The sequence below is a fragment of the Pempheris klunzingeri genome, chromosome 12 (genome assembly GCF_042242105.1).
Source record: "Pempheris klunzingeri isolate RE-2024b chromosome 12, fPemKlu1.hap1, whole genome shotgun sequence".
NCBI lineage: Eukaryota > Metazoa > Chordata > Actinopteri > Acropomatiformes > Pempheridae > Pempheris > Pempheris klunzingeri.
The window spans coordinates 1,535,629-1,548,042 of NC_092023.1; the positions used below are offsets into that span (position 1 = coordinate 1,535,629).

Here is a 12,414-nt window from a genome sequence, read left to right on the forward strand (position 1 = left end):
CAGGAGTTGTTCCACTGTGTTGTGGCTCACAGCTCGTCCCTCTCCTCCCCCTCGCAGACACACGCTGCCCTCTGGCTGTTCATGTAAGGCCTACAACCAAGAGTCCACACTGTGCTGTAGAGGGTGTCTGCCATCGATTCACAGGCTGAGACCAAAGACAGAGAAACATCGAGAGGAGGGAGGCGCAGTCAGTTTCAATGTTGAGTTATTTTTGCCAGAGAAAGCAGGATAATTCAGTGTGAGTATCTCATCTCACCTTCTACCTTCGACACAAAGCCCAGACTCTTGTTAAGGTCGGAGCAGATGTGGTGCAGACACGAGCGAAACTTGGAGTCACAGTCGTACTTGCTTGTCCCACAAGTGTCGTAGCACACGTCAAGCTGGTTACAGCACTGTGTCATAGCAGGGATGCCCAAGTCCAGCTGTGGAGAGACAGAACTGTAGTGTGTCAGTACAGTTCACTAGCACAGAGCCTAACATTACTGACGTAGCTCTGGGCTGTTGGTGCTGTGGAAAGGCCACCTACAGCGGCATTCACCTGGAATCCCACCAGAGAGGAGCTGCAGCCGTCCGGCTCCGGGAGCTGGTAGCCGGGCCGAGGTTTGGGAGGCTCTCCTGTAAAAACACCTCGAATTAGTCCTTGAACACATCAGCAAACTAACGTCATCATGTACTGTAGTATCTCTGTTCCTGGTGAATAAGATAAGATGTAACTTCTGTTTGAGAACATCTGCACTGATTGTATAACTGTAGGAACATCCACCTCCCAGGCTGATAACCACAATACATTCAGGCCTCATTATCAGCAGCCTGAGGGCTTTGCACTATATCTTTGATCCAGACACACATAAGCTGATAAACGGACAGCAGAGATATTTGAGACTGAAAGAAAACAAATAGAGAAGAAATATTGGATGTGGACAACATAACAATCATTTGGAAACTTACCCTGAGCCCCCTGAATCAATCATTTATCGAAGAGGCCCACCTCCAGGTCACAACACTGCTCAGTAAAACATCAGTATGTTAACTCCAGACTCCAGCTCTTACCGTGTCTGCAGCGGTACTGACACACACCGTTCTGCCCCCCCGCCAGCTCCACCAGGGAGTCAAAGTATCCGTGCAGCGTCTGGAAGCTGTTTCTAATTGAGTTGAGGCTCCAGCTGCTGTCTTCATGTGCCGGGGGTCTGTTCAGGGACTGGTGTGGCTGGACTGGTCTGATGTCATTCCCCTCCTCAGACGGTTGCTCCTCGGTGGCAGCTTCACCAGGAAGAGCTTCCGGAGCAGGGGCGTCTCCAGCAGGCCGATCACCGTCTGCCCCTGCCTCTTCTGCTGCTGCACCATCTGTGATGGAGACATTCACTTCAGGCTGGTCGGCTGCTGCTTGGTCCACTGCGAGTATTTCAGGTAGAGGACTGTCACCGAAGAGGGAGTCAGCTGCTGGTGCCTCAGCTGCAGGTGAATCAGCTACTTGGCTCTCTGCATCTACAGGGGCAGCTTCTACTGCACCCCCAGCAGCAGCAGCAGCAGCAGCAGCCCCCTCCTCTTTTGCTTCAGTCTGGTAGTGGCCTAAAGTGGCACACATGCCCGCAGACACGCAGACGAGGAGCAGGACCACAGTCCGGAGCAGCATGGTGTTGAAGTGCAGTGGTGACAGTCCAGGTGGAGGAAGGTGTTCACAGGGTGAGAAGAGCTCAGACAGTGAGGGACAGAAACACTCTGCGCTCCTGGTGGCCCTGCCAGCCCCAGAGCAGACTTTGACCTGTGATTAGGTCCCAGCAGACAGCAAGGCACTCTCTCATGTCGGGGGCAAAGGTCACCCCCCTATCACTCCAAAGACAGCTTCGATAATTCCTCTAATCTTCTCGTTCTCTGTGACTCTTGAACACGTCAAATTTCATCACAGTCTTATCCACAAAGCTGTGATTCAGATTTTTATGACTTTTATGAATAGTCACATGTACAATAAGTCAAAGTCTGTGTTCAATTCAACATGAGTACATTTAATGCTGCATGTGATCCTGGAGCCGGTTCATGAGACACGACAGACTTCACTGTATGTTGATAAAGGTTTGCAGACTGACCCTTCAGCACCGTTCAGACAAACTGAACACTATGTTGTTCTTTCGGCATGTCTCTGCCGCCCTCTGGTGTTAGAACAGTGATGTGTGCTCTGGAAATGATCTTTTCAGGTCTTTCTGCTGCAGAAATGGCCAGATGAGGCTCCCTGGACAGAAAAGAGCTCAACGGGCAGGTCCACACACTTCACACTGTTTTTATTCATCCCAGATGAACAGTGCTAACACATATCAGTGAATGACTCATGAAAAGTAAAGATATAATAAATGAACAGAAAAAACAGTGAAAAAGAGAAAGCGAGTGGAGGAACAGTGATAAATAGTTACTCCTACAGGACACAAGGGGGCGCTGTGTCCTCAAAAATGTAAAACACCTGAACCCAAACTTCTACCTGCTCTGTGGAATGAACTCCCTGAAAATAGTTCATTACATTTTTTGTGAACGATAAACACCCGTAGTTACTAGATCTACAGAGTTACTGCTAAACTTTACGGGCTGCTTATGTCTCAACGGCGCGACGTTTCTCGGGTCGAGGAAATGATGTCAGGACACTTCCGCAGCAGCAGATGACGTCGGAACCTGAGCGGATTGTTGGCGCGTTTTCTGCAGCTCGTTTTTCTGCTTCACAAAGATGTTTGGAGGAGAAGAAAACTGGAAAACTACCGGAGGAAAACATCATGAAGACTCGGAGTTGGCTTTGGTTAATGAGGTCAGTCTGAGGCTGAATGACCGAACACAAACACAAACACGTGGTGGTCAGAAGCTAGCTAGTTAGCTAACGCTAGCTAACCATGGTAACCTGAACAGCTGCTACGTTTTAATAATAATAATAATAATACTAATCCTTTATTGATCCCCATGGGGGAAATTCAGGAGTCGCAACAGCCCAATGTACAACATTAAAGTACAAAATTAAAAAGAAAGTGTCAATCTATGACAGTGACATCATATATAATTAGCAGCAGGTGTGTGAATAGTGTAAAGGTGAAGGCCTGATGTGTTGCTGTTTGGTATAATAGTTTAATATGGGATGGATAAATATGTGCAAGTACAGTACTACCATCAACCATAACTACTGGTATAGTAATAATAATAATTTACTGTATGACAATATATTTTTCACTCATTTCATATACCTCTCTGTACTGTACATTTATGTTTATAATCTATCAGGCTCCTCTCCTGTGGAATCTCCTTCCAGTTTGGGTTCGGGGGGCAGACACCCTCTGCAGCCTTGTTCAACATGAAGGTGATACAGCTCCAACTTCTGATCACTTATTGATTGATTCTTTTTCCTTTCATGCTTCAGGTGGGTCAGTGTTCACTGCTGAGGAGCCGAGGAAGAGTCTTCAGGTTCGTCCAAATCCTCCTCACTTTTTATTCATCGGCATCCTGCAGTTCTCCACTTTCCAGCGTTGCTGCCGACTGTAAACACAACTTGTATAAAATTTAATTGTTGTAACATTTTCTCCCACTTGCAGATGTGCGAACTGAAGCGACAACACGTTTGAAGAAGAGGAGGTTCTGCAGCCACTGAGGGAACATGTGCTCTGTGCTGAAGCTCTCAGGTAGGAGATTTGTTGTCAGTGCCGACGGAATATTGAAAACACGCAGGATATTTTCAATGTATTGATTTCTTGCTTAAGAAAAAGACTTAATGGCTCAAATGGTTGTGCAGTTTATTTTCTGAGTGTGGTTGCTGCCTGGACCCTCTCCCCCTCGGCTGTGTTGTGTGTTTTAAAGCTGAACAGCGCTGTCGTTCACGCCTTGGAGAGCAGCAGCAGCAGCAGCAGCAGCAGCAGCCCTGGTTGGATGTCCATAGTACCCCGACACCTCGAGCACATTCCCATGAGAGCGGACGAGGAGAGCACCGTGTCCTCCAGCTGGAGTTTTAATGTGAAACTGATGACGTGCAGCTGCTACAGAAAATGTAGCAGCTGTGCACGTTAGCTAGCGTTAGCTAAAAACTGACCACTGATTTGTTTGTGATTGTTCGGCCATTCAGCCTCAGACTGACCTCATTAACCAAAGCCAACTCCACGTCTCCTTGATGTTTTCCTCCTCTCGCCCTCCAAAGACTTTATGAAGCAGAAGTAAAGCCTCCGACTCTTTGTAGCTGAAGGAGAAGAGCCGACTACCGTCGGGAGCACAGCATCTTCAGAGTTTTATTGTGATGGGCAATCACATGCGAGAAGAGAGTAGGATCATACCATTATGTGAAAGTAGGAAGGGAGACGTTCTGAAGACAGCTAGTAGTGGTACAGTCCAGGTACAGACCAGAGAGACGGGGAGCCGGATTTAAATTCAAGCGGGTCTGGAAAGAGTGAACACTTGACTTTTAGTTCAAGAAATGAGTGAAAACCATAAAAGAAACAGCATCTGGCCTTTACTGATTTATTTCATTTGTTTGCTTTACTTTTTCACCACGACTGATGCGTGTGCAAAGTTTCATGAGTTTTTGTGCATGTTTAGACCGTCAAACTTGCAATTTATATCGGATGCATTTTCTCGCACTGCTTGGTGCTCGGGCCCTGATAAATCAGAAAAAGATGGCTGAGACCATATCCAGGCCTTTTTTTCCTGCTTTCAAACAGCTTGCTTTCCAGTTCATTAATATTTGAGCGGCTCCAGGCTGTACATGCACCCCAACTCATTTCTTTTCTACCTTAAGGTGGAAGATGTTCACATTAATACTAAGTAGACTAAAACAACATATGCAAAGTGTCAAATTCACTGCTGTTCTTTAACGGCTGGATGAGAGTGAAACCGTATTTAAATGTTGAGGTACTTTCATTTTATGCTACTCTCTACTTCTATGTGACCTCTTTACTTCACTGCATTCATATGACTGATATTGTGTTAGTATAATACTAGTTTAACACTAGTTCATGTGTAAATTAATTATTATTATTCAAATACTGCTAGAATGGGGCTTAAAGGGCCAGTCTGCATAACGTATACTTTTATTTTGAATCTGTACATGTTACTATTAATATTTCTGTACTTGTTCTTAAGTTAGACAGCAGGACTTGCTCTGGGGTATTTTTAGTTTATGTTTTTGCGTGCTTGCTGATACTGGAGGTAGTTTATGATCTACAGTGTTATTCCTGGTAAAGACATTTTTTATAGGCACTAAACTGAAGGGTTATGACAAGGGTAAAATAACCTTGCTGGCTGTCAAAGATGTGACTTGCACATCGCTCTTTATATAGAATAAACTGTGACGGTGAAACATGCACTGGTCTACGTGCTGATGAAGATATTCATTCCGTCTGCAGATCACAATGTATTTCGTCCCACAACATCCTAGAGGCAAAACACAGGAGAGCAGCCGTAAGTAAGAAAGTCTCCTAGTGAGTGTCAGATATACCATATGTGCAATATAACACGTACCTTCTTATGGCTTTGCTTGCTTTCTCCCTGTTCAGCACCGTGTTGATGTTGTTTTCCAGATCCTTCAGTGAAAAATACAGAGTAAATAAACATTATCACACAGCAGGACATGCATGTAAAGAGTGTAGCACCTGAAAAAGGTCAAACTCCCTTGCCTTGTTGGTGGTATTCAGACGGTTATTTGAGGCTATCAGTCTCATCACTTCTGTCTGGAAGCACAAAGACACAATGCTAAAAACAAACCACAGCGATATGTGTTTCTACTTAAATGGTATTTCTCAAAGAGAGCAAAGGCTAACGTAGAACGCGGCTACAAATATGTGAGGATAGACACTTTCTCTGCCAGCACCTTCAGCTCTTTCATGTGTCTTTCGTTGGCTGTGGTTGTAACAGAGGACACCAGCTTCTTGTTAATCTCCTCCTCCAGCTGCCGGATCTCCCTCCACATGTTCAACACCTCGAGCCTCTTGGACTGGACACTGTCGGTGCAGCCGCTGGCGGTCCCGCCGTCCTGCAGCGCTGACAGAGATGTGTCTGTCCAAACACAGAGGAGCCCAGCATGAAAGCACTGCAGTGATGAACGATGTATTTGTACTTGTGCATACGTGCCCCTGCAGGCATTATAAACTCAGTTTACTCACTGAAACTACAAAACTCCCTTTCTGTCTGATTCTGGGAGTCTGTAAACACCAGAAATCTAAAAGTTAGCATGTGCTGTTTCCCTGCAGGGTAACATACAGCAGTTGCTTAGATGTGGTTCACCAGTGATTAGATGTACCAATGTAGTCTTGAGTCTTACTCCTCATGTCCTCTGGGCTTTCGATTGCTGGAACAGTCTGCAATTCATTTCGGACTCTGAGTTAAAAAAGAATAAACTTGCTTAATCCGATGAGAATATAATGTTTATAACTATAAATGATTAGGAAAACTGTTGTTTGTCAGACGGATCCTGTTAGTACCGTTTATTCTCCTCCAGAGCTCCTCTGGCCTCCTGCTCCAGCCTGCAAACCTTCATCTCAGCTTCTTCCAATGTGCCGTCGTCTTTGACGGAAGCATTCAGCGCCTGTAACATGACAACAATCAGAACACGACTTGTACTGTTTGACACTATTTGAGGCTCCTTCCTCCTCTCTGGAAAGTTTAAATATCTGTAAGGTGCAACTCCAATTCCCAGCAGACCTCTGACCCTGAGCTCTGACTGAGCTACAGGTTATATTAATGATAACCTTTTAGAGGATGTTTTTTGTGATCTATGAAAAACATTTTCCACAGACTTTGAAAGTTCCTGAGCTTGATAACCCATCACAGTAAACATGAACCTGTTGAGTTAGCTTGTTGTCAATCAACTGATGCACCTGTCAATGTTTCTGACAGGAAATAAAGTTAGAAAGTCACATCCACGTCTCTGATCTTCCTCTTGTTTACATCCATACTGAGCACACTATGGACCGTGTGCTTTACCTGGTCGTGTAGTGAGGATTGGGACGCCATCATGTGGTCGACATACAGATCATACTCAGTCTGGAAGAAAACACAAGCATTATTTCACCCTATGTTTTTGTAGATGAAATTAAAATAACAGATAATTACATATTTATATAAGCAGTTTTACAGACCGTGTGAGCAAAGTGATTGTGTGCAAAAAGGAAACCTGCACGACCCGACAACATTTCTTATGAATGAGCACTAATCCAGCCGTTGCCCTCGAATGACCCCCTCTCTGGCGCATCATGACCAGGCTCCAGTGGTTGCTCTACTTCCGCTCGTTACACCAGGGACTCACGCTCTCTTGGCTCTAATACGTCTGACGGCACATGCTAAAAATGTGCTAGCTGGTACAGAGGAAATGGAAAAACCTTAATTTCCCTCAGGATGCGTCCAAATACTGGCGAGTCTTCACATACATCATCAAAGACGTCACTGAACACCGCAAGGCGGTCTCTGCTGGGCCAGCTTTGCACTGGCAGCTTTTTCAGCTCCTGGGTATGACAGGAACACACACACACACACACACACACAGGGAAGATCAAATGTGCATGAGAGGCTGAGCATGTCTTCATTCTTGCACCTTCTGCAGGAGTGTTTAGTTGGCATTTCACAGTGAAAAATGGCCTAAAATTTCAAAAAAGTGCAATTACAAAACTAGTTACATGATGCGATAGTGTGTGTGTGTGACCGTTCTGACCTTTTCTAGTTTCCTCTCATGTATTTCAGCAACATTTCCTCCAGCCCAGAGGCCCTGCTTGGCTAGGACTTGCCTGCCAACCCGTTGTGTCATCTGTAGCTGACCCTCTTTACTGTTTGAGCCCTCCTGGTCGGAGCGGCTGGAGCAAGACTTCTGCTTCTCCTCTGGATCAGATGAAGAGTTGGACTTCTTTTGGGAAAAGGCTCTCGGCCGGAGACGCAAAGAGTCTGAGGAACGGTGAACTATCTTTGGTGGACTTGCTCTCTCTTTTATGCCCGCACATGATGAGTGATCAGGAGCCTGATCTCGTCTTGACATTACAACTTGAGACTCTAGTGAAGCCGTGCCTGTGGACGTCTCAGAGGGAGACTCTTTAATTCCTTTCTTCTTTATGTAGGTCAGTGCCTTTGTCTGTGTCTGCTGGAGTATCAGAGGGTTTGGGCTTTCTCCTTGGCTCTGAGACACCGTCCAGAACGGCTGCGTTGGCTCCCTGTGAGGCTGACTCTGGCTCAGGCTGCGGGGGCCCAGGTGACCTGAGGAGTAGGTCAGGATATCTGCCCTCTGGCCGTCCTCAGCAGCCTGCAGCAGTCTGTGGATGTCGCTCCCAAAGCTGCTGGACATGACTGTGAAGGCACAAAACACATTATTCACATGAAATATTATTACCTGGAGTACAATAATTACACTTCCTGTATTACACGTCACAATGTGATATTTACATTACATAAATGTAACCATTTTATTTAATTATTTACATTTTTTTATATTTATATAATAACATGAAATAGTTGAAAAGCAATGATCCCAGAAATGTTGTGTGTCTGAATAATAATTTACAAAAGCACAGATTTGTGACGGAAGTACCTGAGCTAATGTAGCCTCAGCTAGCTTACAACAAGCTAGCGTTAGCTAAGTTAGCACGGTGGAGGCAGCTAGCAAAGAGACGACGGTGCTCAGTGTTAAATATATTACTAACAAGCAGCTGAAGCACGGGAACAAATTATATTTACAGAAAACTACAAGCTCACCTGGTATCTAATTGTACTTTTGTGGGGATTCACGACAGCAACACAAACTTCCTGCTTCACTCGGTTACCAAGGAGACAGGCTGGGCGCGGTGCGTTCAGGGTCCAGATAATAATCGTACCCTCGATAATTGAGGTGTTAGATCTCATTTGTAGAAGCTCGGTCATGGAAACTTTTTGACAGGTTTCATGAGTCCATGTTAATAGAAAACCTTTCATAAAAAAGGTGATAAGCACTGAAATATTTAGAAATTTGTTTGCTTGGATTTACATAACTTTTAAATGAATGTATAGTTAAAAACATACCATCTGATTCATATAGTCTATAATATATATATATATATATAGTCTATATTTTTTCTTCCTTTTGTTTGATTTAGCCACTTGTTTTCACAGTATTTTAATCGGTCATCCAATAAACCTGATTTAAGTGCCCCTAACTTAGCTTCATCCCTCTGTTTCATTAAATTCTTTAGAGGTAAATCAATCACAGTGACCCAATTACCACACAAATTGTGTAAACTCTGGCTGTTGGGGATATCTGGTTGCTGCAAAACTCCTGTAAATGCTTTAATAGCACTTTTATCTTAATCTGGTTATTCACAATAATCGGGTTATTGTGTGCACAGTAGTGAGTGGAGCCCACACAGCAAAAGGAGGAAGAGGAGGAGGATGAAACTCAGCCTCAGGGCTGGAAAGGCCAGAATAGGAGAGGACCCAGATGGCAAAGCTGAGCACGAGGGAAGAGACAGTGTGACACGTTATACTTCATTAAAACATGTAGGGCCATATGATGGAGTTTGCATTGATTTGCATCCTTTTCTCCGCCATTAACGTTTGAAGTAATGATGTTAAAAAAGGATGGAAGAAGCTCCCAGAAGTTTCCTTCACAGACGTTTCTGGATACTTTGCTGATGACAGTGAATAAGAAATCCAGAGTTTCATTTCCTAATGTAAATATCTATCAGGAGGGTCAGTGACGGTTACTGTAGAACCTGTAGAACCAATATAGGTGATGTTTAATGTTTCAGGTGGAAGAGTGCAGCAGGAACAGGAGAAATCCAGAGTGATGTATTTCCTGCAGTAGTGAATGAACAACACCTGATGTTTGCTCATGTGGGGATTCTTTAATCCTTAATTTTGACTTCTTGAATCGTCGTTAATTAAAGAATTTGGTCCAGACGTGCTCTTGAGATAACATTTGTTTTGAATTGGTGCAATATAGATAAAGATTGATTGATTAATTAAAAAGCGTTAAGGTAAGAAGAGGGAAATACACGACCACATGCTGAACATTTAGTAATAATACATTCAAAGAAATTAAGCAAAGTGCTGCATCGTCACTAAAATGGTACGTTTGTACAGGTAAAAGAAAAGGGTCATTCACACCTGAAAATAAAGAAAAGGTCTAGCACAGAGATGTATTTTTCAGGTATTTAATAAAAGTCATTTGGGCTACTGCTCTTACATTTACAGTTGAGACATTCCGCAATTATTCTGGATAACAGTAACATGTCTAGACCGTTTCGTTTATCTTAATGTTTACTTTGTACAAAACAAAAAGGCCAACATTATTTTTCTTTGTATAAAAAATATAAGTTAATTTAAATTTAACTCTAATTAAGAAAATAACAATAGTAATAATAGCAATAATAATAATCATCAATAATAATAGTGATGAAGATCATAAGCTAAACATAGTGCAGACAATGGGATATAACTGGTGCTGAAAAGTAGAAGGAACAGTGCAGTGTTATGGACTCAACCATGTTCTCTGGTGGGGTGGGGGGGGTCAGAGCGGGGTGGGGGGGGGGGACAGTTAAAAGCTTTCTGTTTCTCACACACACACACACACACACACACACACAGTGTACACGCCCAGTCAGAAAGTGCATGACTGCCATTCAGTTTAGCACCATCAGAGCACACATCTCAGTATGTACCAGCTAATTCCTAGATCGTACACAGTATACACCTATTTACCGTATATGCAAAATGATATATAAACTCGTGTTCAGGTGCATGCTAATTGTTGTTGCTCTTGGTTGAAGCTTACTGGAAGCAATTCTGAAAAGTAAGACAGAGCACATCATGGAAACTGCCACCACCGAGGATCTGCAATCGACAGGACATTCATCAAAATGTACATTCACACCATTGGGGGGGTGGGGTGGGGGTGGAGTGGTGGGGGGGGCACGGTACCAGGCGTAAAAAACAAAAACTAATTATATGAGCATTTATTTCAGTCTTGGAGGGACAACGTCCACTGGAATGACAGTTTCAGACAAAACTATTGTCTTTTGGAAGATCTCGGAAACTCGTTTAGAAGAGTCCAAATGTGCCCCCATGCGTGATGATGGAGAGTCAGAGTCAGGTCACGGACGTGGGGGGGGGTAGGGGTAGGGTTAGACACCTGCAAATAGAGAGCCAACATTCTTGAGCTGCGACCCCAGAGATGGACGACGACGCACTAACTGAACAGGTTTGACTTCGTGGGGAAAAGTGAAGCCGGCTGCATCGACAGGAAATGTTCAGTATCATAAATGGCTCCGATTATTAAAGGAGACCGTATAAGAGACGACTTCCTCCAGCCTTCACCGTTTGTTTAAGTTATATCTTAATGATCAACACCGACTCAACAGACGTTAGATCAGGTAATCAATACGCTGAAAGTTTGTTGTGTCGCTGCAGACTCTGGTGTGGGCCGACTTGAGCAGCATCCTCATTTTACTTGTGTTTTATTCATGGTTGTAGAAAAGATTACTGATTAATGAGGAGGAACCAGATTGTAGTTAAAATAATTTATGATGTGATGGTGGCGTGAAAGATGCAGCCTTGGCTCGCTGGTACTGATGCAAGATGGATGCCATCAGTGCATCTTACTCTTTTTGTCTTATGATCGCCGTCCTGCTCACAATGTTACTGCTGGTCTGGGATCAGATCCTGTTAATCAGAGGAAAGTTGATGCACTATATGCAGCAGGTTCCTAAATACCAAGGGGGGCGCGGGGGCAGCGCTGTGGGGTCCACTTCAGGGGGAAACATTGTGACTCCCTCGTGACTGTGTTCACAAGTGTCGACATTATCTAACTCCGCTCGTCACAGTTCATCCACGTTTCGTAGAATCTGCTGCGGGGGGGTTTCTGCCATCTCCACCTACCGTAGGCTGTACGTCTTTATTCAAGTACTGCAAAGGATTTTTGCTCAAAAAGTAATAAAAAACATTCTGACATCCACCTTCTCGGTAAGGCGGCATCACACCATACATCTGCTCTACACATTCCTTCTGTCTCTGGGAATACCTTGCTGAAGTAGTGCGCGTACGATAAACCTACCACAGAAGGCAAACAGTACCGTTTCAAAAAAGTCTGAACCGACGACAAGGTTTCACATATTCTAGCCTGTGAAAGGTTCAGAGTAAGGCCTCTGCAAATACAAGACCGTAAAAGAATCAGCTCAAAAAAAATAACCATAAAATAACATAAAACAGCCCAAATAAAACAACACAAGTCCATACTACCAAATGAATTCCCAAGCTGAGTGGATGTGGGGTGATGGGTTGAAGTCCCTCCCCATCGGCTGTCTGTCAGTCTCTGGGATCGGCGAAACCATCAGTGTTGATACCTCCGTCACCCAATGAGGTAACTGTGTGTTTTCAAAGTCAAGTCGCTTTTAGCTGATCTGTCTCCTGCTAACACAGGATGTGCGTTCTTCCATCCCACAAAGGTCCAGG

General features: G+C 44.2%; 2 protein-coding genes across 2 annotated transcripts; both read right to left on the bottom strand.

Annotated features, from left to right (window-relative positions):
• Positions 1 to 26: 26 nt before the first annotated feature.
• On the bottom strand, positions 27 to 1,585 carry pla2g12b (phospholipase A2, group XIIB). The gene is made up of 4 exons (XM_070841558.1): positions 1,051 to 1,585; positions 539 to 615; positions 257 to 422; positions 27 to 145 (listed from the first exon to the last, which is right to left on the bottom strand). The coding sequence occupies exons 1-4, from the start codon at positions 1,583 to 1,585 to the stop codon at positions 27 to 29; spliced, it is 897 nt and encodes a 298-aa protein (XP_070697659.1).
• A 3,757-nt stretch (positions 1,586 to 5,342) lies between these two features.
• Positions 5,343 to 8,278, bottom strand: LOC139211271 (uncharacterized protein C6orf118-like). The gene is made up of 9 exons (XM_070841559.1): positions 7,658 to 8,278; positions 7,329 to 7,451; positions 6,913 to 6,993; positions 6,432 to 6,535; positions 6,251 to 6,327; positions 5,822 to 6,006; positions 5,628 to 5,681; positions 5,473 to 5,534; positions 5,343 to 5,385 (listed from the first exon to the last, which is right to left on the bottom strand). Exons 1-9 carry the CDS (start codon positions 8,276 to 8,278, stop codon positions 5,343 to 5,345), a joined length of 1,350 nt encoding a protein of 449 aa, XP_070697660.1.
• Between the last annotated feature and the right edge of the window lie 4,136 nt (positions 8,279 to 12,414).